This window comes from Euleptes europaea, chromosome 9 (genome assembly GCF_029931775.1).
Source record: "Euleptes europaea isolate rEulEur1 chromosome 9, rEulEur1.hap1, whole genome shotgun sequence".
NCBI classification, from domain to species: Eukaryota; Metazoa; Chordata; class Lepidosauria; order Squamata; family Sphaerodactylidae; genus Euleptes; species Euleptes europaea.
The window spans coordinates 41269388-41296796 of NC_079320.1; the positions used below are offsets into that span (position 1 = coordinate 41269388).

General features: G+C 39.7%; 1 protein-coding gene across 1 annotated transcript; it reads left to right on the forward strand.

Moving 5' to 3' along the window:
* Positions 1-1299: 1299 nt before the first annotated feature.
* On the forward strand, positions 1300-27101 carry SMARCA5 (SWI/SNF related, matrix associated, actin dependent regulator of chromatin, subfamily a, member 5). The gene is made up of 24 exons (XM_056855042.1): positions 1300-1431; positions 4781-4852; positions 5574-5740; positions 6486-6586; positions 8545-8645; positions 9439-9618; positions 12607-12762; positions 12844-12975; positions 15711-15779; positions 16239-16348; positions 16468-16694; positions 18837-18958; positions 19041-19193; positions 19520-19652; positions 20227-20375; positions 20705-20824; positions 21286-21396; positions 22417-22530; positions 22712-22834; positions 23033-23165; positions 24296-24414; positions 24837-25049; positions 26104-26214; positions 26763-27101. Exons 1-24 carry the CDS (start codon positions 1300-1302, stop codon positions 26826-26828), a joined length of 3114 nt encoding a protein of 1037 aa, XP_056711020.1. The 3' UTR covers positions 26829-27101.
* Positions 27102-27409: the final 308 nt, after the last annotated feature.

The window sequence follows — 27409 nt, forward strand, 5'->3', positions numbered from 1 at the left end:
ATTATCTTTATGTTAACAGTGCATTTTAGTAAAGGGGTGGAGTATAATTATGTTTAGATAGCTTTAATGTCAAAGTTGAAATTAGAGATGGGGTCAAGCACGTATTATTAGACCGACGCTTGGACACAGATATGCTGATATTTCTGTAATTTCCCCCTTTTCCTCTTCTGCATCCCTTTATATAAAAATAAAATATATTTAAAAAAAGACTTTTGCTGCAAAAGAGGCACTTTGCTGCAAAAGAACATTCCAGCATTTAACAAAGAACATATGATTTTTGGCCTGTTTTGCAACAGAGGAGATGTTTCATAACAGATGGGTTGAGTGCGTCGTACGTTTTTCAGGAGCGGACCCCATTTCGCCTCGTGGACGATCGCACTTTAGCGCACAGGAGTTTATGGCGCTAAGGTTTTGCATTGGATTTGTCACTCTATAGATGCACTCTTTTCCCCATCTGAATTCTCAAAACTCTGCCTGGCGGCTTATTGTTGAGTTTTGAGAATACGGATGGGGGAAAGAGTGCATCTAAAGAGTGGCAAATCCAAGGCAAAACCTTCCATGAATAAATGGCCTAAAGGCTCCACCCACGTGTAGGCTGTGGAAGCGGAAAGCAAACAGGAGCAGATGCTTCCCACTCGTGTGGGAAGAAGCGCGCGGTAGCCCACGAAAGTTTAGGCTGCAATTTCACGTTAGTCCGCAAGGTGCCGCAAGAAGAAGCCTGTTGACTCTCTCTGAAGGTTCTTTGGGGAAGCGTTCCGTCCTCCTCGAAGTATCCACTGGGGGAGAGGGGGAGGCTGGCGCACGCGCACACCTTCCACCTCAGGTTGGCTTGGAACCATCAGCGCTCGACCGGTTCCCGACGCGCAAAAGGAACGCCACCAGAACCTGCAAAACGAACAGCCCGATGACGCCATCAGGCTTCTCTCTCTCTCTCTCCTCCCCCCGCCCAGCGCTCCTAACTCCGCCCAGACACCTGGCGACGGTTAGCACTGGTAACCGCCTTCCTTCACCTTCCGCCCAATCAGATCCGTTCTGTTCTCGGAGCGACCGGCTCCCCCGCCTCCCCCAACGCCATCTGCCTCCTCTCACCCCGCCCACCCCGCCGAGCGCGAGGGCAGCTCTCGCGAGAGTCGAGAGCCGGCTCGGTTCCTGGTTGGTGGGATCGCGCTGAGAAAGCCGGGGCGGCAGCGGCGAGGGGGCCCTGAAAGAAGAGAAGAAGAAGAAAGGAAAGGGACCGGCGAGGAGTTCCGTCCGCCCCCCTTCCGTTACTCCGGCGGTTGCCGCCGGGACGCCGTGGTCATGTCGACGGCGGGGCAAGAGGCTGAGGGCGGGAGCTCCTTGCTAACCGCCGCCGCGGAGACTGCGGAGGCTGCCCCCGCCGCTGAGGGGACTCTCGGTGGAGGCGACGGCGGGCGAGGAGATGCCGCCGAGGTAGCCGTGATGGAAGAGCGGGCGGCCGGGGGGGGGGGTCGGGTCGGCCGCGCTCTTCGCCGTCCCCCCCCCCTCCGTGCGAAGCTCGCCTGCCGGCTGTAAAGAGCCGGAGGCGGAGGGCCAGGTGGGGGTCTTTGGGGGACTCTTCCGGCCCCTCGGGGGGGGGGTAATGGGGACGGTTCGTGGGCCGGGGCGCGCGCTGGGCCCCCGCGCGCCGAGCCGCGTGGGGCTGAGACAATAGCGCGTGGGCTGGCGCGCTCTCTCTCTCTCGGAGCGGCTCCCCTGCCTCGGAAGCGCCTCCGGCTGCCCGAGAAACGCGCATTGGGAGCGCGCCGCCGCCGCCGCCTCCTCCGGAGGAAGCTTCCCTGCAGACGGCGAGGCGGTCGCTTCGGAGGGAAAACCGCGCAGGAGCTCCATTGGCCGCTTATGCAATGGGAGGTTTTGCCTTGGATTTGGCTCTCTCTCTAGATCAGTGGTTCCCAACTTTTTTTTGACCAGGGACCCCTAGGACTTTTTTGTTCGGTGCAGGGACCCCAAGGTTCAAAATAAAAATTCAGAGAATTTGAAAATAAACTTTAATCATAACTGTTAGTTAAACATTAAACTTAGAATAATATTTGAATATGTTTTTTATAATAGAGAACTTTTAATTGAAAATATTAATTTTGTTTCGCAGACCTTAATTTAGTTTCCATGGACCCCCGGTTGGGAACCAGTGCTCTAGATCATGGGTTCTCAACAAGGGAGGAATCCCCCCCCCGGGGGGGATATTTTAGGGTTCCAGGAGGGTGGGAATTGGGACCACTATTCAGCAAAGCGTGATGTCTTGTATATTATGTGCAATCTGTAAAATTGTAGGTTTTTTTTTTTTTTTTAAGTTGGACTATCTTGGGAAGAGTGTGTTGCGGATTCCGTGGACTGCCAAAAAAAAACAAATCAGTGGGTTATAGATCAAATCAGGCCTGAACTGACCCTAGAAGCTAAAATGACTAAACTGAGGCTATTGTATTTTGGTCACGTCATGAGACAACAAGAGTCACTGGAAAAGACCGTCATGCTAGGAAAAGTTGAGGGCAGCAGGAAAAGAGGAAGACCCAACAAGAGATGGATGGACTCAATAAAGGAAGCCGCAGCCTTCAATTTGCAAGATCTGAGCAAGGCAGTCCAAGATAGGACATTTTGGAGGACTTTCATTCATAGGGTCGCCATGAGTCGGAAGCGACTTGACGGCACTTAACTCACACATCTTGGGAAGGGGGGATTATATTCTGAACAATGGTGAAAGGGGGGGAATGGAGCAAAAACGGTTGAGAACCGCTGGCCCTAGATGCACATTTTTTTTCCCCGTCCGAATTCTCAGAACTCAAAAATAAGCCCCCGTGCAGAGTTTTGAGGATTCAGATGGGGAAAATGTGCATCTGGAGTGCAGCAGATCCAAGACCAAACCTCCCATACATAAGTGGCCTTTTTCTCTCTCTCTGGGCAATGAGCGGTTTCTGCCTCTGATTGACCAGAAGGTTGGGTGGGGAAGAAGCCTCTCTGGGTAGTGCACAGACCCTTCTCCTCAAGAGGAAGACAAGTGCCAAAGCTTCAGATAGCAAGATCCTGCCTGTACTTTTGCTGTAGAAGTGTCCTGCGTAGTACAAGTGGTTATGGGGGACGGCAGTAGATGGCATGTTGTCCTTAAATATTGCATGACGTGATACCACCCCCCCACATACTGATTTCAGGGTTATTCCATTCCTCGGTGTATTGCGGTGTGTGATAGGGCTGTCTCCATTTCAGGACATCACAACTGGCCATTCGCAGCGCCGGCCTTCACTTCCAGTCCTTTGAGGGCTGTTCAAACTCTGTAATGTTATTAAGTAATATCGGGAATTCATAGACATCTAACACACACACCCTCACACACATACATGTTAGTGTTGGGTGGCTTTTGTTAAAAAACAAAACTTTTTTCTAACACCTCTTAACGCTTGCTTATCGCAAGGAGCTGATTAGCCTGTTATTGCTCTCCTTCCTGTTTTGTTATGATAGGCAGTGTTTTTCATCCTACCACATGAATTTTCGTGCAATCCATGAGTGACAAATTACAGTGAACGTAAATTATGATTCATGGTTGCAAATTTGTCCGAGTCACAGCTTTCTTTTCAGTTTTTGTTGCTATGCTAAGGAAGCAAGTATCTAGGGGTATGGTTAATTTTGTGCTTGTGATGAAGTGGATTGACACTGATGTTGAGGAGGTCCCTTCCTTTGCCCGTCAGTTTAGAATTGTTGTGATAACTGTGGTAGAAACATTAGGCAGATGTGGAAGTCAAGGATGAACATATGAACCTGCCTTATATTGAATCAGACCCTTGGTCCATCAGAGTCAGTATTATCTGCTCAGATGGGCAGCAGCTCTCCAGGGTCTCAGGCTGAGGTCTTTTCCATCACCTACTTGACTAGTCCCTTTAACTGTAGATGCCGTGGATTGAACCTGGGACCTTCTGCATGCCAAGCCGATGCTCTACCACTGAGCCGCAGCCCCTCCCTAGATTTTCCTAGACCACTTCTTTCCTGTGTATATATTTTTTAAAACATTTAAGACAGTTTCTCAAATGACTTGGTTTGACTCTTCCTTAACTGATAATTTTGTTGGTTTGCTTGTTTCTCAAAAGTTCTTTAGTCTTCTCCATTGCCCCCCCCCCCATTTTCATTGTCTAGAAAGAGCGTTGTACATCTGGTATCTTAGATTACCAATCTAATGCTGCCCATGATCATGATTTGTGTAAAGCCTCTTTGTTTTCATTTTTGCATTTCGTATGTCGCTATGTTGCTGTAGTGTTGAGAAGAATGAAACACATATGCAGTTGTATTCTGAAGTTGAAAGATTAAAAGATCCAAAATGGACATGGATAATTGTGCTCCATGTTAACAGAACTGGTTTTCTACCAAAAACAAATTGTACAGAATCAAGTAGGAAATCATTTATAATTGCTCAGTAGAAGCTGTTATGATTGAAATTAGATGATACTAGCTTTTAAAAAAATTAAAGATGGGTGAAATGTGATAAAAATGCAGGCAGCTTTATAAAAGGGCAAGTGAGACTGTGGCTACTTGATTTGGGTTTTCATATTGCTGTCATTTAGTAGTTAGAAATAAGGTGTTTCTACCTTGCCCCAAGACAAAATGGTTTCACACTGCATTGTCGGTTTCGAGCATCCTGTTTGTTGCAAGTGTATCTGCCTTAAAATGTTATACAAAATGTTTTTAAAGCTACCAAAGCAGTTCTTTCACTCCAAAATTAAATGTTTAATATTCTTATTTCCCCATTAAGTCGTCTTTTAATTGTTTTTTTCCTATTTAGGAAATGGTTGATGAATCATCAGGAAAACAAAAAGAAAACCAGGAACCAGAGTCTACATATGAAGAAAAAATGGTTTGTACTTTTCAACAGAGAACAGTGGTTCATAGTATCAGAAAGTTGATGAAAAGTTGGTCTCGCTATTATCTGAACTCCCCCCCCAAAAATGATTCATATTGTTGATGCAAATAAAATTGTAGGAAAATGGTCACCATCATCTGAACTCCTAGTTCCCTTCTTCTCATCTCCTGTTTGGGGGGGGGGGGGATTTAAACTTTTAAAAGTTTTCAGATCTTTCTGCAAGCCTTGGGGGGGTCCTCCAAGTTTTCAGGAAAATCTTCCTTCTGTCTAAATAGCTCCAATCTGTAGATTTAATTATTTGTAGATGGGGGCACACTTGGCTGTCAGAATATATGATGCAAGTTGGAACTGAACATGTTCATTTTGCCTCAGAATTTGTGATGGCTTTCCATTTTCTCTAATTCTTTGCATGGATCATTTGTCTCTTACCTGTAAAAATGAAATAGAGATAAGGAGTGTGATTCAGCTTGATTATGTTGAAAGCAATAGATAGGCATGCCAGGGAAAATCTGCATTCCTAAGTGGGTACCAAAATGCTGTATTTGAAACAAAGAGTTAAATGTTGGGTATATTTTCACATTTAGATTATATTGGCCTAAGCTAGAAATGTGCTTTTATTTGGTCTGACGAGATTCATTTGACTCTGAAATACTGAATGTTAGTAGAATTCTAGCATCCAAATTGTGATGTTTCTACTGTCACATATTTATTACAGCAAACAGATCGAGCAAACAGATTTGACTATCTGTTGAAGCAGACAGAATTGTTTGCTCATTTTATTCAGCCTGCTGCACAAAAGACTCCAACTTCTCCCTTGAAAATGAAACCAGGACGACCACGAATAAAGAAGGATGAAAAACAAAATCTGCTATCAGTTGGAGAGTGAGTATTATCTGTTATGATGGTTATACTAGTGAAGAGGTGTTATGCCCCCTTTTTGCAGATAAGTATTAACCTGAAATAGTTATTTGCATGAGTCGGAAGCGACTTGACAGCAATTAACACACACACACACCTTTGTGCATATGTAAATGACATTGTATGACTCGAGTAAATCATATAAATAATCAGAGGCAGAGTCTATACTGATACAGAGGAGCAATGATACAAAATATGTTTGTGTACCGAAAATTGGATGACAACTTGAGAGACTTGAGTTTTGTAAAATAGTTTTAATATTGTGGTGCTTTATTCATGTTTATAATATTTATGGATCTGTTTATTGGTGGTTAGTTGCCTCAGGTGAAGGTATTTTAAATGAAATCTGTACTAATTTTTGGTCTTGATGAACATGGCTTTCTTGTGAATGGTGTGCTGTAGTTTTCTTAAAATGTGCTGTTGGAAAGCCTTCTACACTTGAACAAAAGTAGAATTCCCTAACATCACATTTTTGGAAAAGCTTCCTCATTCTTTCTGTATGATATTTAATAATATATGTATATATGAATGCTATTTGCAAGCATTAGATGAGTTTACATTTGGCTAAAAAGCATTTGTAGTTTAGTATTTGCTTTTTAAAAATTAAGAAATTTGCTTTGTAGTTCATAATGGCCAGTAATTTTCATGTGTAGGTGTGTGTTGGAAAGTACTGTACCACCTTCTTACTCTACTGTAATACTGTTTTTAGCTACCGGCATCGGAGAACTGAACAGGAGGAAGACGAGGAGCTGTTGACAGAAAACTCAAAGACGACTAATGTATGCACCCGATTTGAAGAATCTCCATCATGTATGTATTTTCTCCTGGTAACAAAATCTATATTTATTTATAAATTTAATACTGAGCAACTCCTGAAGTAATCTTACAATAACATACAATCAGAACTCCAGCAACAGTAAAACCACAAAACACGTGTAATAAAGAACATTGCAGTTGCCCAGGGGAAAAAAAAATTAAACCTGAAGAACTATTAAACCTGAAAAAATATTTGCCTTTTTACTGCACTAAAGCGGCAATCCTAAAAGCCCTTTCCTGGAAGCCCCGTTGAATACATCTGAGTAGGATTCTGAATAGGTCTGCTTACGAAATCAGTGAAGAGGGTCTGCTTTGAGAGGACTTTCTTCTCATTGGTAGTACTAAAGCTGCAGATACTGTCTTGTGGTGAGCCTAATAGTGGGGCATATAGAGCAAAGCCTCAGATTAGGCCTTTTATCTGGAAATACTCTCACCTCAGATCATTTCTAATTTAAAACATTTACTAGTCACCTTTCTTCCTTACAGAGCTCAAGGTGGCTTACAACATAGATAAAATACATAAACTAAAAAATAAAAAATAAAAGCCAAAATGTAAAATCACAATTCAGGACTGCCAGTAAATTTAGCCAAATGCAATCATAAATAAAACTGACTTCAGCTGTCCTCTAAAGATTGAAAGTGATGGGGCCTGGTTTATCTCCCTAGGGAAGTTGTTCGATAATCATGGGGCTGCCACTGAAAAGGCCCTCTCATGAATCCAGCAAACAAGCTTCATTGATTGATGGGACGGTCAGCAGGGCCTTTCCCTGTGATCTTAATTCCCAGGCAGGGATGTATGGCAGAAGATGGTCTTTCGGATAACCCCACCCCAAGCCATGTAGGGCTTTAATGGTCAAAACGAACACCTTGAGTTGGTCTTGGGGTGGATCAGTAGCCAATGTAATTGCTGTAATATTGGGGTCAAGTGGTCCTGGTAGCTGGCCCCAACCAGCAGTCTAGCTGCAGCTTTCTGTACTAGCTGCAGCTTCTAAACAAGGGTAGCTGAGCACATTGCATTAATCCAGTCTAGATGTCTCTGAGTCATGGATCACTGACTAGATCTGACTGAGCCAGGAATGGATACACCATTGCACCAGGCAAAGCTGGGCAACAGCACTCTGGACCGCTGCAGCCACCTAGTTTTCACTCTGGGCCACCAGAGCCACCTGTGAGCTGTACTGACCCTAGCCTGGATGAGGGTGGGAAATAAATCAAAATAAATAAAGGTGACTGTTGTGTCAAACAGTACTCCCAAGCTACAAAATCTGGCTTTTCAAGGGGAGTGTAACCTCATCCAAGACAGGGAGATCTGAAGTCCCTGGTCTGCTTTTCTACTAACCCAGAGGATCTCTGTCTTGTCAGGGCTAATATCATCTTGAACACCTTTAAATTCAAGCAGTTGCATCTGTCATCCTCAGGTCTAGCTAACTTCTTCAATTTTTTGTCTTATGTTAATGTGTTCATGGAGGTGAATTGTTGAATAATTTCATTTATAAGTTATTAATTCATCTTCTCTTTTTTATCTGCTGTCTGCGTGGCTAAGCCATTCTGCTGCATTCGCCTGATCTGTACCCATTCTAAAAATATCTATCTCTTCCATTGCTGATGTTGTATTTAGACCTGCCCTGCTGTTTTCTCCCTCCTTTCTCTTCATTCAAGACTTCCAGTGATAAAATTGAAACTTCCCCTGTTGATGTATTCCTGTCTCCCACCTTCTTTCATCTTTCTGCACACTTCCCTTCAATCACTTTCTCTTTCTTTATCTCACTTGACAAGTTCTCTTGACCCTATAGAACTTTCCCACTTGTGCTTAGTTTAAAAGTCAGTGATAGTAAGTTATTTTTAGATACTGCTGATCTTCACACACTTAGGCTCAGTGTTGGATAAATAGTGCTTGTGTATGTGATGTCTTCAAACATATTTTATAACATATGCTGCTGTTTTCATTGCAGATGTGAAATGGGGGAAACTGCGTGATTATCAGGTTCGAGGGTTGAACTGGCTTATCTCTTTATATGAAAATGGCATCAATGGTATCTTAGCAGATGAAATGGTATGTGAAATACCAATTTTAAGTAAAATTTTAACATCAAATTAAATAATTGCTACATACTTAAATTTTAGTTATGTCGTACACAATTAACATTGGACAACACTAGTGTAGCAGCGGTGGTACGTTTTTCAGTAAAAAATGATTTTAATGTGCTGATTTGCCTCAGTATAATGTAAACTGTAGAATATCCATTTTGTTTTATGGATCCAAGAATACTTTCAAGTTGCTTCTTTTTCTATTTAAGAGCATTTCACGTTCAGAAATATGCACTGTGATGATAGGAAGAAAAGCTCTTGGATACTAAATTATAGATCACTCTACTTTCCTCTTGGAAGACAGTGACTTAGGTGACATAACAGACATCCCTTCCTCATTTTCTCTGTGAAGATGACTTGACTGGTTCATGGCAATCCTTTTCATTTGGTGGGATAATGGCATCTCATGAATGCATCCATGACATGTATGGTGTCACGAGACCTGGTGTTTGAATACACATCTTTGCCCAAGTGTATTCTAGGCTTTCATGAAATTCCCTTCTTCCTTTTTTGCCAGATTACATGGGATAGGAGCATAGGGTGTGCACATGTGGTCCTATTGTAACAGATTGCTAGTTAATATGGAAATTGGCTTTTAGATTTGCCGTAATCAACTTATGAAAAGTATGCCAATTGATTTTCACATCCCATAATCACAGTATATTAAATGTATATAATGAATGCGTAAATAATTTGATGCTTTCTGATTAATTGTCTAGATGCTTCTAAAATTAACTTTGCATTTATTTTGTTAAAAGGGTCTGGGAAAGACACTGCAAACAATTTCTCTTCTTGGGTACATGAAACACTACAGAAACATTCCTGGTCCTCACATGGTGCTAGTTCCTAAATCAACTTTGCATAATTGGATGAGTGAGTTCAAGAGATGGGTGCCGACTCTTCGGGCAGTATGTTTGATAGGTGATAAAGACCAGCGAGTGAGTATGGAACTCCTCCGTGTTTTGTTTTGCTAAGGCTGTTAACCACATGACGGTATCTTAGTTAATCGTGTGCATTTTAATCAGTTGATTAAATATGCATCAACTTGAATATGAGAAAATATCTAAAGGAAAAAGTGTACTTTTTTGACAATGCATTCCTGTCTACCTAAGGTACCTTTGTATAATCAGTTCTCCCTGATTATACAGCGCACATGTGGAAAGGACTCTTTTGCATGGTAGTATTGAGGTCTGGTTGCCATCTGTTCACATGGGTTGATTGATTTGGAATGGGGATTTATATGATTAAAGTTATGCAGTGTTGGTGTTGTAGGTATGGGGAGACACGTCCAGTCATTGTCCCTGATAAAAGGATTTTAATCTCCACTTTGAATTTGCTTCTGTGTGATGTCAGATCGGGTAGAAATAAAATCTCCTTTATGCATGGTCTAGCGCTAGAGGAAAGGTGAGTCTGGTTTGTATGACTGAAACGCGACTGGATGAGACTATGTAACTCTTCCACAAATGACTTCATCTAGGTTTTGTCTTCTTTCCCAGTTCCATACTGGGGAATGTGGGGCTGTTACATAGTTCTCGGGGAGTTTTTTGTTTTGTTTTATTTTTATGTACATTACTGGTGAAAGCACTAACCAGTTTGGATGGTCTGTATTGTGTTGGGTGCAAGGGATGGTTTGGAGTTTCTGCTAGTTTACTGTCAGCCTGACTGAGATGGTGGAGGTGACCTCAGGCCTAGTGTTGAGGCTAATTGCATTAGTAGACCTGTAATATCCATAGTGGGTTTCTTTGTGGGGACAAGCTTAGGATTTCATTGGAGCCATGGTTCTGTTTCAGGTTATTTTAGCCTTACACATTAATGGGGTAATACTCTGCATTGAGATTTTTGTACCAAGCAGTTGACTTGTAGTCTGTTAAGGTAGCTTGATGTAATAATGCATGTGTCATGGTCAAACCACTGTAAACTTAATGCCCAGGTGGTTATTACACCTCCTTTACTTTGGGGAAAAAATGTAATTGGATGGTCCACCCTCTGATTTATGGATGTGACTGGTTTTCTGATGGCTGTAGTGGTATTTTGAAATCTTCAGTAACCATTTTATAGATGCTTTATTGGAGGATTGGATCATCTGGCTCTATGAAGGGTTCTCTCACACCCTTGAAGATAACTCCAGCCCCTTGGTTTACTAGGAGGTTGGGGGATTATGAAGAATATTGGAAGATAGGTAGAGTGAGGATGGCTGAAAATTTGGCATGCCATAGAGCCCATTTGAAGGCATGCGATGTGGCAGTGATAGCAGGGGAAAACTCTTAATTCTTTAGTTACTATTGCATCAGGTGAAACATATGCAATACGGTTATTTAAGATTATTCAGCATCTATTCTTAAAGTGGAATCCCAAAATGAACTAATTTGGCTGTTAGCTGACAATTTTGCATGTTTCTTTGCTGCTAAAAAATATGGTCTGATTTCAGTTTAATGCGAGCCTGGATATAGAAGTGTTGAATTCTCTGCCTGGTCAATTTTTTATGGATAGTGTTCATTCTGTTTTCCTAGTTGATGATGACAGGATCCAGAATACAACCATTCGTAGTCTAGATCTCTGCCCCACTTAGTTGGTTAAATCTTTTGAGGATTCCTTTGGTTAGTATTAAAGTTTTATTTCAAGAGGGGGGTTTCCCAAAGCTCCTGAAAGAGGTTGTCCATCAATGTTTAATGTAACACTTTGTTGGCAGAGTAATTATTACAGGCCAAATTTGCCTGTTTAATGTAAAATGATTGAAAGACGAGTGGCAGAACTGCAGTAGGGATTTTTTTGCTGACAATTGTCTGTGATTTGTTTCAGTCTGACTGTAAACTTGGTTCTGGAAGGGAGACTATTATCTTGTGGATGCTGTCCACATACAGTGAGATACAGGACGGGCATTTGTAATTTTTGCTTGATTTATCTTTTGCCTTTGACAGAGCAAGACATTTCAGTTTTATGAAGGTACTTTGTAAAAGTACTGCATTGAAGTGGCTGTAGTTGGTTCTTTTAATCTGGGTGGTTTCCAAGTTGTAGACAATTCCGAATCGAAGGTGTAGGATGCATCTTGTGGGGTTCTGCAGGTTTGAATCTCTTGCCAAAGGTTAATCTCTGTTTTGTGCCAGTGATTAGATGCTGTGGTGAAGTAGCTAAAGGTCAACAGTCCAAAGCTGAATGCAGGCATGTGGAAGGTGATTCTGTTCAGTAAGTCTGAGGTTTTGGAGGGAAATAACTTGCTTTATTGTTGGAGGATCAGAATAATGCAGTTGTGAGTTTTTTCGACTGCCGTTTTAGGTAGAAGTTGGATTCGTATGCAGACGCTGCTGAGCTGTGTGTGCAGATCAGTGCCTCCATAACTTCCAACAGTATGTGTTCTGTATAGTACTGCCCTTGAAGTTGATCCAGAAGCTTCAGTTGGTACAGAATGCAACTGCTTATTTATCTACAGCTCATATCTACGCATCACATCACCCCAATTTCACACTATCTGCATTGGTGGCGTCTTTGTTTGTGGGTCAAATTCAAAGTGCTGGTTTTTACCCTAGACAGCCTAGTACCTCATAGTTCCACTATGAACCCGTGTGCCAACTTGTATCTTCCAGGCTTTCTACGGTGTGTCCTGCCCTACATTCTATTAAATCTGTTCTTTGGAACTGTCTCCTAGATGAAGTCAGGACTCCCTCCACTGGAGGGATTGTAAAGTCATCTTGTTTAAAGAGGCATTTTAGGGCAGTTGTACTGAATGATGTTTATACAGCTGAGTGCGTGTGGTGATGGATCTAGATCTGTTTTGTTTGTATTTACTAATATCTAAATACAGTGTATTGTTGTGTAATATGGTTTACATCAACATTTATATGCAGCCTTCTGTCTGTGGTGGGAAAGGTGAATATAAATATTCTAATAATTAATATTGTACTAGTTAATAGTCCTTTTTTTTTTAACAGGCTACCTTTGTGAGAGATGTTTTGCTGCCGGGTGAATGGGATGTGTGTGTAACATCCTATGAAATGCTCATTAAAGAGAAATCTGTGTTCAAAAAATTTAACTGGAGATACTTAGTTATTGATGAAGCTCACCGGATCAAAAATGAAAAATCAAAGGTAATTTTAAACATGCAATGAACATAAACTTTTAGTTTACACAAACATATTTCTTTAAGTTCTTAACTGTTGTTTTCTCAGTTGTCAGAAATTGTAAGGGAATTCAAGACTACCAACAGGTTGCTGTTAACTGGAACACCGCTGCAAAACAACTTGCATGAACTCTGGGCACTTCTTAATTTTCTGTTGCCGGATGTCTTTAATTCATCTGAGGTAAGATACCTAACTATCAAACAGGGTAGGTTACTTAAATGTATAGATTCACAAATGCTACAAATACAACTAGACTGAAGATATACCTATAACCATTTTTTTGTGAAATTTCAAAGTCACATACATGAGAAAATATGAACTAAGATCTTTAAAAAATAGTATGCAAGTGTGCAAATGTATCTAGCAGGTCACAGGGGTCCATTGCTACTGTTTTGAGACGGACGCTCTTCCTTAGACATTTTCATTAAATACTTGAGAAGAAGTCTTCAGAATCACTGTTTAACATTTAAATAGTAATAAATTAGTATTGTCCAAATACAGTTCAAGAACATTTTGAATCAGAAGAATCTCTCAGTAAGTCTCTTTAGCGGCTCTGGAATTGTTCTCAGGTTTTCCTCCCACTGCACAACTTCAGTTATATTTATTTATATTCTACTTTTCTGTTTAAAAAGAACACCCGGTCAGTTAACATATATAAAACATATAATACAGCTGTCAAATAATTAACTGGCAAAAATTTCAAGTTCTTTTTGCAAGACAAGCAGGTTTAAAAGCTGACCCTAGATAGCAGGTTCCCGCCAGGTGAGGTATCTTTTATATCACCTATTTATTCTGTATTTAATCACACAAAGTGGTGTGTAGAATTTTACTCTACCCAGATCGTAAAGCTTATTATCAGAAACGTTATTCCAAAAGCAGCTTTTAAAGCAGCTGAGAAAGTGATTCTCCCCGCCCAACATATATAGGGCTTATATACATGCTCCTAATATGTAAAATAGGGGAAGAATCAAATTGATCGCATTCCCCCTTTCTATAAATACTTAATTGTAATTCATAATACACATTCCTAATTAATACAATAAGGCAAAAAAATGGAGAACAGTATAAACATACATTGAACAAATTCATTATTTAGAACTATTTTAGGACCCAATTCCTTCCAGAGTTACAGGTCAGATCCATTAATATATAATGGCTATGTTCTAAATAAGAATTGAGGGCCAGAGGAACAGTTGTTTGGAGTATGAATATCCATTCCATCTCCTTAAGCAATAATTATAGTCACCCCACCAACTAATGCATTTGCAATCTGTTCATAAAAAACTGAATCTCCAATTAATCTTTCATAATCTGTTCTTCATTGTAGACTAATGTTCCACTTAACTCGAACATGTGATTTCCTCCACATACAGCAATCCACAGCTCAAAAAAATGATTATCTTTAGATTATATATCTACTACAAGCTCTTGTTGTGACACCTGATCTGCCCGATTTTCAGATTTATTAATTACCATATGAGAGCCCTTTGTAGCCTGAAGCTGCTTTCCTAGTCTATAATCTTTTCAGTATTGTAAACAATGCTGATACGGCAAATTCCTCTTGTTAGATACTGATCGTAGTGTTTGTACTATGTTAGAGGATGAAAAGTGTAACGATGGACTTCTGTCTGTAGATTTGATATACAGATAATGTTTGTTTTCCTGAAAACATCTGTGTTCCAAAAAGAAAGGACTTTTTTATCATGCTGAAATGTATATTTAATGGTCTCATATACTATGGCTATCCATACAAAGAACCAGTTTCTGTCTGGCTGCATGTAGGTATTGCAAAACTGTTGTCACCTAACATTTGTAAGATAATATATCCAAGAAAAATGAATTACAAATTGTAGATACTTCCGATGCAGTCATGACTAAATTGGCAACATTTGGGGCCAATGGGCTTATCCATTGCAATTCCATTGTCTGTTATGAGAATTGTTTGAAAACCTAAAATAATTTTCTCCAATAATACTTCTGTCAATTTTATCAGGACATTTGTTTGTAACAGAAATTTGATTGTATCTCTTTGGAACTAATAATTGGGAATGCTAATATATAGACAACTCACATCCAAGTAACTAATACTGCTTCTTGTGCAACAAAGACTCCTTTTACCATATATATATATATAAAGTCTTCTATGTCCTTTATATACAAAGTAGACTTGGATATGAAAGGATGTAGAAAGAATCAATGTGTTGTGATAATGGTTCCAACACTGAGTTAGTGGAAACATAGGTTTATTGGGAGGTGGAAAACTCGGCTTTTATATTTTTAAAGAATACACAAGGATACTGATCCTGAAAAAAATCTGCTGTTAGAACATATTGATGTCACTATATGTAAGGCCTTAATCACAGCACCTTACAGTAGGAGCAACACGTTTAGTGGTATCCAGTTGATCACCTTCTGACACTAATCTTGTCTTATTTGTCTGGGTGCTTTACTAATCCTCCTTAGATAAATTATACCATTTTTGATTTGGTGCTCTTCAGTTGCATTGTGTGTTTCTGTACTAGTTGTAAATTAATGCATAGTAATTGTGGGTTGATTAAGCCTTCCATCCTTCCAAGGTCAGTAAAATGAGTACCCAGCTCGATGGGGGTAAAGGGAAGATTATTGGGGAAGGCACTGGCAAACCACCCTGTAAATAAAGTCTGCCTAGAAAATGTTGGGATGTGACGTCACCCCATGGGTCAGGAATGACCCGGTGCTTGCACAGGGGGCCTTTACCTTTTTAATGTGGGTGTAGTAATTTTAAAGCATAAGAAGAAAGTCTCTATTCTGCTTCTCCCTTGAGAGCCTCATGGTTTTAGTTGTTTTCACTAATACATATTTGAGAAATAAGTCACACAGAAATGGTAAATTTTGAAATTAGAGTGCATTTAGTAACATTTTAATACTTAATACAGGACTTTGATTCATGGTTTGATACAAACAACTGTCTGGGGGACCAAAGGCTAGTGGAACGGCTTCATATGGTGAGTTTTTGAAACGAGTATTTTAATTTGACTTGCTCTTGCAATATTATATCACTTTCACTAACCTACATCGCATTCTTGTATATGCAGCTAACTTTGAGAGTGATTCATCTTGTGATCTTCAACTGATACGCCAAAATTATAGGTTGGAACAACATTTCTGTGGCTGAGATAAAAGGCCACATGCCCTTTGAGCTTAGATTCCTTAAAAAAACAAGTCATAATTGTTTAGTATAGAATGCGGAGTTATAGTCAGAACTAACTGTGCAGATATTGTGTGGAGATGGAGTTGTTGGTGTGGGCCTTTGGACTCCTGCGTTTAGCTTCCTCGTGGAAAGCCTATAATCACGAATAAAGGTAAAGCCACATAGTTCTGAATAAAAAGGAATCTGTAAAGAATGAAATTGTAATTGTTCAGTGTTCAAGATTGACCTCTCATATTGTTTGTATCATTGATAGGTGCTTCGGCCATTTCTCTTGCGGCGTATTAAAGCTGATGTGGAGAAGAGCTTGCCTCCAAAAAAGGAAGTTAAAATATATGTTGGTCTCAGCAAAATGCAGAGAGAATGGTGAGCAGTTAAAATTAGAATGTAGGTCCAGAGTCATTACATTCTACTGTCCTCATATGAAAGGTGCTTAAATTGTGTTGGCAGCATGAACATTAGTTGACTTTTTGTCTTTAATACAGGTACACAAGGATCTTAATGAAGGATATAGATATATTGAACTCTGCTGGAAAGCTGGACAAAATGAGACTACTGAACATTCTAATGCAGTTACGAAAATGTTGCAATCATCCATACCTTTTTGATGGAGCAGAGCCTGGCCCACCTTACACAACAGATATGCATTTGGTTACTAACAGTGGCAAAATGGTGGTTTTGGACAAACTACTACCCAAACTGAAAGAACAAGGTAATATATTTATCTTGGAAAAGAATCCATGTTTCACATTTGCTTGCTTTTTTGGGGGGCGACAGGTAAAAACCAGGCTAGGAGTAGTAGTACAATATTGACTCCTTTATAAAACTTTTTTTTTTGCATTTGCTTTAATACTGTCAATATTGATATTCAAATGCTTTTTCTGTTTGATACAACATAATCATTTAATTTTGAGGCACAGCATTTCTCATAGTAGTGTGAGTTGCAGTACACAGTTGAGGAATCAGGACTCTAAAGGTACCCCCCTGAACATTCCTTCTGCCCAGTGTTATCAGAGAGGTAGTTCAGTGTCGTTACTTAACTCAGTTGATAAAAATGGAAATGATATCCTTAGTCTAGAATTTCTGTTCCAGTGACAAGGATAAGGAAAATGGTGTGGAAAGTCCAGCCTCTTGAAAACTGTTCACTTGCCTCAAAAGTCAACCTTATAAATAAAACAGCAGTATACAGATAATAAAACTAACAAAGTGGACAGTGGGGAGGTGGGATTTCTGGAGCAGGTGGCAAAGATGAACTTCTCTAGCAGGGACTTCCAAACTTATATCCCATATCACAGAGACCACCTTCCTAGTTTAGGAACTCTTCTCAAGATTGCTTGTCTGGGTTTCAGAGTTTTTGGCCTGGAGTTCCTAGCTCACTTAAGTAAAGAGCTGAACAGCCCCCGCCCCCCGGTTACCTGATACATTAGAAGCAGCAGGTGGGGAAGGGAGGGAGATCCTGTTAGGCCATAGCCAGGCTCAGTGGTTTTCATGACATAAATGACTCACTAGCTTGCCAGTCCAAAGCTTGCTGAGGGGGTGGTGCTATGTTAAAAGCTTTTAATGGTGGACAGTTGGCATCCAACTCTGTAGATCTAAAAGTGCAAATATTTATTTATTTTTATTTGTTAAAGTCTGTCTTTCTCACTCAGACTAGGTGCATTACATAATTTAAGTCAATAAAATCAATATGATGAGAAGACATCTAATAAACAATATAATAGGGCCAGGATTGCAGAAATCTGAAACAAGGCATAAGTATTAAACCTGACATATTGAACAGTACAAGAAATGGTATACATAAGTAGCATGACTGAATCAGTACATGTTTCTGTGGATTTGTAGTACAGAAACACTTGGTTGGAGCCATACTGATTTTTCTGTGACTGCAAGGATTTCCACTCTTGGAGTGCAAGCAAAAGTGCAAGCACCTGAAAATATTTATTTCCTCCCTAGCAACCTAATTTTGTGCCTTCTACTCCTGCCTGGTTGCTGTTTCAGCCTTAAATGAAAAAACTGACATTATACAAATTTAATTTTCTTATTTAATAAAATAGCAACCAAGCACAAGGTTGCTATGGAGGAAATAAATATTTTCAATTGCTTGCATTTTTTGCTTTAAATATTAAAGTAATACTTGAGTGTGCAGTGGTACTGCTAAGGACTATATCTTTTCTCCACGTGTGCCTGAGTAGCAGCTGTGGCTGCCATTGAAGGCCTTTCTCTAATGCTTCTACTCTGCAGAAATTGGATGGATGGTTACTGGAGCTCTACAGTATGGCTTCCCCCTAGACAAATTTTCCTGGCTCCTACTTAGTTGTGCTAGGCATCAAGCAAAGTCTGCCCTGTTCGCTTGAGTTTGTGGTTGGTTTTACTGTTGGAAAGTTGGCTTGTATATTAACGTTTGCTATTTCAATAATAAACTAATTCTCCTTTCATGAAATACCATTTATTCCTATTTTATTGTACTACTTTTATGTTTTTAAAGTTCAGGTTTATTTTACTACTTTATTATAGCTATGAATTTTGTAATAAATTTTGTAATGAAAATCATTTTTGTGAGATTTTTTTTTAATGGGCTGGATCCTATGACTCCATTCCGCTAAACCTTCATTAATTTGAAGAAGTCTCAATGGAAGAGTGTTGTTGAATCCTACTAGGCAAAAGGTGATAATTGGATCAAGCCCAATATGTTTAAAGTATGAATTCATTGATGACTTTTACTTTTGTGCACCTCTGCAGGTAACATCGGTAATTCAACTTTGAAGCCATTTCTTATGGTTCTTACAAATCTGGAAAATAGCTGGCTTGAAATCTAGAGAACAATTAAATTTTCTGTCTTTAATACCTTGAACAGATTCGCGTGTACTCATCTTCAGTCAGATGACGAGAGTCTTAGATATCTTAGAAGATTACTGCATGTGGCGAAACTATGAATATTGTCGGCTTGATGGGCAGACACCTCATGACGAAAGACAAGTAAGTGTTCAGAAAATTACAAGTTACCTTTTTATTAGTACTTTTTTTTCAGACCACTGATATCTGACTTGTTCTTACACAGGCTTCTATTAATGCCTACAATGAGCCTGGCAGCTCAAAATTTGTGTTCATGCTGAGCACGCGTGCTGGTGGTCTAGGAATCAATCTGGCTACAGCTGATGTTGTAATTCTGTATGATTCAGACTGGAATCCACAAGTAGACCTTCAAGCTATGGTAAGATCCAACTAAAAATGGCTTAGTCATGTGCCGAAAAACAAAGCAGGAGCCAGATTTAAGTTTCTTTCCAGAGTCTTTAGGGTGCCCCTTCATATTCTGTTTTTTTATCGTGCACTGCCTATCTTTTGCTGTCTGGCAAGAACCTGAATTAAATAACAATACCAAGAAAAACTAGCCTGTATGGCAAAAACATTTGGGTCTGCATAGGTTTTTTCTAAGCAGTTTTTCTTTGCTGCTTAAAATCCATGCAGAGATGTGCAAACTTTTAATTAGGTGCAAGTTCTGATATTGTACTATAACTTACTGAATGCTTTCCTGTGTAGGATCGGGCACACAGAATTGGCCAGACAAAGACTGTTAGAGTATTCAGATTCATTACAGACAACACAGTAGAAGAAAGAATAGTAGAACGAGCAGAAATGAAACTCCGTTTGGATTCCATAGTTATTCAGCAAGGTAAATAACATTGCATAACTTTCTGTTCTTCTTTAATATGTTCACAATTTTAGATGCAGTTTGATGAGTTATTTGTAGCATTATTGTCTGTAAAGTGCCGTCAAGTCACAGCTGACTTATGGAAACCCAGTAGGGTTTTCAAGGCAAGAGACTAGCAGGTGGTTTGCCATTGTCTTCCTCTGCATAGCTTCCCTGGTATTCCTTGGTGGTCTCTCCATCCAAGTCCTAGCCAGGACTGACCCAGCTTAGCATTATTATGGTTTGATAATTCTTAGAAAGAACAGTGAAAAATAAAAACACTGAATTTATATTTTTCAGTAGTATTATAAATTATACTAAGCCAAAGAAGAGAAAAGAGAGAGTTCTAAGAGTACATGCTTTCTAATTCCTCCTTTAAAAATTCCAGTTACCCTTGTTGTGGCCTTAGCATTGACAGTATTGCTGCCCTGGCTTCAGTACAGAAATAAAGACAAAGAGCATTGTTGTAAAATAACAAAGAATTGTGTTCAGTGATAGACTGAAAGCTTTACTGCTATGAATTCTTTGGCATTGACAACTGTCTGTTTATTTTCAGGAAGACTAGTGGATCAAAATCTGAACAAATTAGGAAAAGATGAAATGTTGCAGATGATTCGACATGGAGCTACCCATGTCTTTGCTTCAAAAGAGAGTGAAATTACAGATGATGATATTGATGGTATTTTGGAAAGAGGTGCAAAGAAAGTGAGTTGCCATGTGTTAGGAAACAGCAGTATTAATATCAGTTTTTGTTTTTCGAAATCCCAAATATTGTGCTCGAGAGGGCATTGTATGAACTATATTTATTTAAAATATTAATACCCCACTTCATCTCCGCATGAACTATATTTATTTAAAATATTGATACCCCACTTTATCTCCGCAAACTCAAAGTGACTAACATATGAAGTAGCCAGCTCCAATTCATTTTGTAACTGTTTTCAGTTTAGAGGTAAAGTACATGCTTAAGCTTAAATTCTTAGCATACAGTTGCTGAGCAGATTATATTGAAAATGATTTGTCTGTATTTGTAGACTGCAGAAATTAATGAGAAGCTCTCCAAAATGGGTGAAAGCTCACTCAGAAACTTTACAGTGGATACAGAGTCCAGCGTGTATAACTTTGAAGGGGAAGATTATAGAGAGAAGCAAAAGGTACTTTACATTTGTATTGAATTATTTTTCATATTGCCTACAGCAGGGGTCCCCAACATGGTTCCTGTGGGCATCATGGTGCCCACTAACATCTCTCCTGGCACATGCCAAGCGTTTTTTGAAAGTGGGCTGCCAGGTGGGGCTTTGTCCAGCAGAGCTTCTGATTGGCCACTGGAGATGTGATTGGCAGTGCAGATTTTTTTAAAAAGTTGCTTTGGCAGCAATTACATACCATAGCACAAGAATCTTCATTGTGTGACTGAAGTTAAGCTGCGGTAGCCATTTTGTGGCTGGCTTCACCCCCTGCAGCAGCCATTTTGTGGCTACACTCGCCATGCTATGTCAGAATTCCAAAGGTGCCCACGAGCGCAAAGAAGTTGGGGACCGTTGGCCTACAGAATCACCTACAGAAGCTATAGATTTATATTAATTATGTTTTCCAAAAACATTTCCTGCTGCAGATGGCATTCACAGAATGGATTGAGCCACCGAAGCGTGAGAGAAAAGCAAATTATGCTGTTGATGCTTATTTCAGGGAAGCTCTTCGTGTCAGTGAACCAAAAGCACCAAAGGTGAGCTTTTTAAATCATTTTAAAATATGAAAATACTTGGAAGGAAAAAGAGTAAAACTTGCCTATGCTTAGAAGAGAGGTTTTTTTAGCAAAATGCTCATTTGTGTAAGTGAAAGTAGACAGGGAATTAAACTGATGTAGGAACTGATGTCACTTGTTATATTATTTATTTAGAAAATGTAAATGGCACCTCTCCAGAGAACTGCTCAAGGCAGCTCACAAAGAAAAAAACAAACTGCTTAAAATAATAAACACAGCAACAGTTATGTGTATTAAAGCAAACTAAGAGCTCCTAAAGGCAGCATCAAATATTTAGCATAAAATGGTATCCATAAAACAGCCTTCTGGCTAGAAGCGGGCCATAACTGTAACAATTTAAAAGATGGAACCTTTCAGTGAGCAGTATGGGTACAGAGAAATGATTCAGTCTGGTATCTAAAGGTCAGTAAAGTTGGTACCAGGTGAACTGGGGTGGGTAAGCCTTTCTCAAGAGCATGTTGCTACCACTGAACAATTCCTGTGTCTGGTCACTGCTTGGTTTACCTCTGCAGGCAGGGGCCACCGACAATACTGTTTGGGAAGAAAATCTTAACTGGCAGACAGGGCAGCATCTGTTTTGCAATTTGAAAAAGCCTTTTCCATTGAGTAACTTTTCAGATTGTGCTCCTTCTGTGACTTTGATTGCATGAGTCAGAAGTAGTTTTATCTTCCATAATTTTCTGAGGGAATTGAAAAGTATTTTCTAATTGCTGTTTAGTTCTGGTTTATTAATAGACCTCGTTAAAGTGAAATACACTAACAGTACAATCCTAAGCAGAGTTACACCAGTCTGACCCCATTGCAATGAATGGGCTTAGACTGGAGTAATTCTCTTTAGGATTGCACTGTAAATTTGAAATGCAGATGTTAGATCTCTCTCTCTCTCTCTCTCTCTCTCTCTCTCTCTCTCTCTCTCTCTCTCTCTCTCTCTCTCTCTCTCTCTCTCTCTCTCTCTCTCTCTCTCTCTCTTCCTCCCCCAAGGCACCACGACCTCCAAAACAACCTAATGTTCAGGATTTCCAGTTCTTTCCACCACGCTTGTTTGAGCTACTGGAAAAAGAAATTCTTTATTATAGGAAGACCATTGGGTATAAGGTAATCATGAAAGCACATCCATATGATCTCTTCATAACATTGAGATTAAATTGAGGTAATTTTGGTGCAGTATTAAAATTTGACATCTTAATCGTAGTACTAAGTTACTGGTGGTTTTATATAGGGTATTCTGATTTATATTGTTTGCAAGATATCAGTCATGCAATATAAATTTCTTTAGATTCCTCGTAATCCTGATTTGCCAAATGCATCCCAGGCACAAAAGGAAGAACAACTTAAAATTGATGAAGCTGAGCCCCTTAATGAAGAAGAGTTAGAAGAGAAAGAGAAGCTGTTAACCCAGGTATGGTCAGCTATCTATGACAAACCTCACCTGAGTGTGCACTTCATTCTTTGGAGGGGGGGGGGCTTTTTTCGTTTCAGTCTATTGATCTCAGGTGTGAAAGGCTCCCAAGGCAGGTGATTACAAAGTTAAATAATGTGGGCCTTTTTAGAAACAAGTATGACAACATTTAAGCATCTTGTTTTACTCCTTTTCAAGGGGTTCACAAACTGGAATAAAAGAGACTTCAATCAGTTCATCAAAGCTAATGAAAAATGGGGCCGTGATGACATTGAAAACATAGCTCGGGAAGTGGAAGGAAAGACTCCGGAGGAAGTCATTGAGTATTCTGGTAACATTGCCTTTCTGTTGAGGAGATTTAACTACACCGTGCTTTTTCTCCCTCTCCCATAATACTAGAACGCAGGGTCATCTGCTGAAGCTGGAGGGTGAGAGATTCAAAACAGATAAAAGGAAGTATTTTTTCACACAAGGCATACTTAAATTGTGGAACTCCCTGCCCCAGGATGTGGTGATGGATGCCAGCTTGGAGGGCTTTAAGAGGGGAGTGGACATATTCATGGAGGAAAGGGGTATTCATGGCTATTAGTTAGAATGGATACTAGTCATGCTGCATACCTATTCTCTCTAGTATCAGAGGACCATGCCTATTATATTGGGTGTGGTGGAACACAGGCAGGATGGTGCTGCTGCAGTCGTCTTGTTTTTGGCTTCCTAGAGGCACCTGGTTGGCCACTGTGAACAGACTGCTGGACTTGATGGGCCTTGGTCTGATCCAGCAGGGCCTTTCTTATGTTCTTATGTTCACGTTAGCAAGGCTGAGTTTTGGGAGGCTGATTCTTGAAAGGTTAAAGTATCTCAATAATATTCAAGTAGTTCTGGGGCTCTTCATGTTTTAAAAATTGATTAAAAATACATCTGAAGAGCCAGGTAACTGGATATCTCCAAACATTTATTTCCAGGTCTGCTCATGGCTGAGTTGTAAATTGAAAGCATTTCAGGCATCTTATCACTGTTCTGGTGAACTTGGTAGAGAAGAAACTCACGAGCTACCCTTTGTTATTGATTTTTAGCTTAGACCTTCTTGTACAAGTGATCAGGGGCACTGATAGATTTAAAGGGAGGAGGCTTTTTACCCCAATTTAATGACTTCCATTAGGTTTTATCCAGCTCCCAGATTCTCAACCTTTTATGGAGCAATTTTGATTGGCCACAAGAGGTCAGCAAGTGAGCAGGCTCCCGACAGTAACAACTTCTCTAGATTCTCACTGTGGAACTACAGCAATGCTTTATTAGCTGGTAGTATGCTAACAAAAATAGAAGACAATTAATTCTGGAAGTATTAACATAGCAAAAACTATAAACCAAATAAGCAAAAAAAATTTTTTTTTTCTGCCATGAAATTAATCTTGGTTTAAATTTGCAAATGGTGAAGCGAGACTAACAGATGACTTTCTTCAGCTGTATTTTGGGAGCGATGTAATGAACTCCAAGATATCGAGAAGATTATGGCTCAGATTGAAAGAGGTGAAGCTCGAATCCAGAGGAGGATTAGTATTAAAAAAGCACTTGACACAAAGGTATTTGCCACTTAGTTTACCCTTGAATTATCAGGTTGTTATTGGTATAATTTAGACACTCTTATTTACATGTTCTTTGTATCACCCAGTTTTCCATATTTCTAAAATAACCTCAGTGCGTTTTCTAAGTGTCTAAAATCCTGGAAATGCCAAATATTATAGATAGAATTTACTCCTGGTTTGTTTGTTTTTTGAAGCTGTACATTGGTAGTCTGTTCTCCAGTTGGGGAGACAGAAAAATCACTCTTTTAAAGAAAAGTCTAGGTCAGTTTTCTATAAGCGAGGGCCTGTCAAGTTGTTAGAAGGATATAATAATGTTACAACGTAAAATTAAATTGAGATTTAATTATACCATGTCTTTTGCTGCTGCTAACTGATGTATACCTAAATAATTCTGTGGGCTAAACAATTGTTTTCCTTAGATTGGCAGATACAAAGCACCTTTCCACCAGCTGAGAATATCATATGGTACTAACAAAGGAAAAAATTATACAGAAGAAGAAGACCGCTTTTTGATCTGTATGCTTCACAAACTAGGATTTGATAAAGAAAATGTTTATGATGAGTTGAGACAATGTATTCGTAACTCTCCCCAGTTCAGATTTGACTGGTTCCTTAAATCCAGGACTGCAATGGTATGTATTAATTTATGTCTTAAATATTTATTTCACAGATCATTAAAATCTTTAGGCTGTGTTGTGGACTTTCCCCACATTGCCCAAAAGCAAATTTCCATGGCTGGCTTTAAAGGAGTATTATCATTCGAAAATCTATTTGCACTTTGAGAGCAGTATCTCACTTGGTGAAGAAACGGATTCTCATAACTGAGGGCTTCTACTTGCTACATCCAACCTGTTCACAGCACATATACACTGCATACCCAGATATTATAGATAATCTTTGTAGTCCTAGTTTTTGTCAGAGCTTCCCATACAATTGCCAGTGTGAAGCTGCATACAAGAGCTATGTGTAGCTTTCAGTAGCAAACAATGAAATGATTACCTGGTGTTAAGAACTGATAACCTCACCCAGAGATGGCATCTGTGGGGCCAGAACCAATTAACTGCTACACCTGGAGTACTGATTCCTGTGTAGTTGCAGCATCACTTGCCTCTTTCAGGCACAATTATTGAGGGACTTTTGCAGACTCTGCTACAGGTATGCATAGTCTGCCTAAGCTCCTGGTGTAGCGTCCAATAGTCTAGGTACCTGTGCTTCATGCATTAGCAAGCCTGGTAAGGCTGTTATAGAATTGTATGGGCTCTTTCCCTTCCTTTACATACACACTTAAGGAAGTTTTATATTGGCGTGACTGAATGGCACCACCCTGCCAGTCATTTATCAAAAGCAATCTGTACAGTTGTACATTCTGCCATGTTGTTGATGACAGCCCACATGTTGGTTCTGCTGGCCTTGTTCATTGCCTTTTCTATACAGATTTGCCTGTTGACGTCCTGAACATGTTGCCAGCTTGGCTATGTGTGGGTTTCCAAGGAACACTAGCTATAGGGCTTTTTTTGGGGGGGGGTTATATACATACATACTTGCCTTGAGGCCTCACTGATGGGAATGAGAGGCTACTTCTGTAGAGTGGGGAGAACTGGAAATATACTACAGTTTAAAGTAGTATGAGCTCTTGTATGTTGTGGCCACCTTACCATTGAGTCTCCTACCTTTGTCGCAACTCAGGAGCTGCAGAGAAGATGCAATACTTTAATCACTTTGATTGAAAGAGAGAACATGGAACTGGAAGAAAAGGAGAAAGCAGAGAAGAAGAAGCGTGGACCAAAGCCATCTTTGGTGAGTGTGTCTAAAATTTGAACCTATTATGGTGCTTTTATTAAACAGCTAATTAATGCATGTAATCAATAGTCAGTGAACCTAGAGGCCAGTTAGCTCCACCCTTGTAGTCATCAGTGTTTCCAGTGGTTGCCACTGGCAGATGTGATAATGGGCAAAAACGCATGGTCGCTTTAGCCTCCTTTATTCCCTATTTCAGCCAGGATTCAGCCAGGATCTCCCTTAGCGAGCTTTCTTCTGCCCCTCTAGATGGCACATTCTGATCAGTTTTTATTACATTCAACCACCATTTTAAACTGTTTTAGCAGTACTTAAATTACTTGACATTAGTGGTAATGATCCAAAGACTTGATTAGACTGTGTTGAGTTTATGCTAGTTGTTGACTCTCCTTCCTTTTTGCATGCTATTTCACAAATCATTTTGGACCCCACCCTATTGCAATGGTAATTTTCTGTGTAGGGAGAGCGAGGGCACTCTTGTTTTAGTGGCTTTTTGGATCCTGGCCAGTAAGTTCTTAGGATTAAGGCTTAACTTTTTCTCCCCTCAGGCACAGAAACGTAAACTGGATGGTACACCTGATGGAAGAGGACGAAAAAAGAAATTAAAGCTGTGAATGCTGACTTCCTGTAATCACTAAAATTTTAAAGTAGTTCTTTAATTTTACGGGTCTTCATAAGATGTACTGTATAATTCTCAACTAATATGTCATTAAAGGACATTGGGTTCATGTGTGTAACTTACTGAGCTAGGAAAATAGTACTTATGGTAGTTTCACTTTTTTAAATACAACAGCTGTGCTGAGCTTTTTTTTACCATTAACACTTGAAATAAAAAAAGACTTCATTTACTACTAAATGGGTGTACTTGGCTCATATGTTGTCCCTTTCTATTTCACTTGTAACACCACATAGGTTGCTCAGTGAGGAATAGGGTTATCTTACGGTTGCTTGTTCCACTTACCATGTATAGAGGTGTAATCAGTTACTTATGTCCATATACTACAGTCAGAGGGTCACGAAAGAAAAAAGGTGTCAAGATTAGTTATGTATTTATTCTAAAGAGACCATCTTAATATTCTGATTCTGTGCTTGGTATTCGGAATATATAAGGACACAAATATGATGTGGAAGAAAATATTTTTATAAAATCAGTTTAAAAACCAAATTTTGGCAATGTCACAAAGTATAAGGTCAC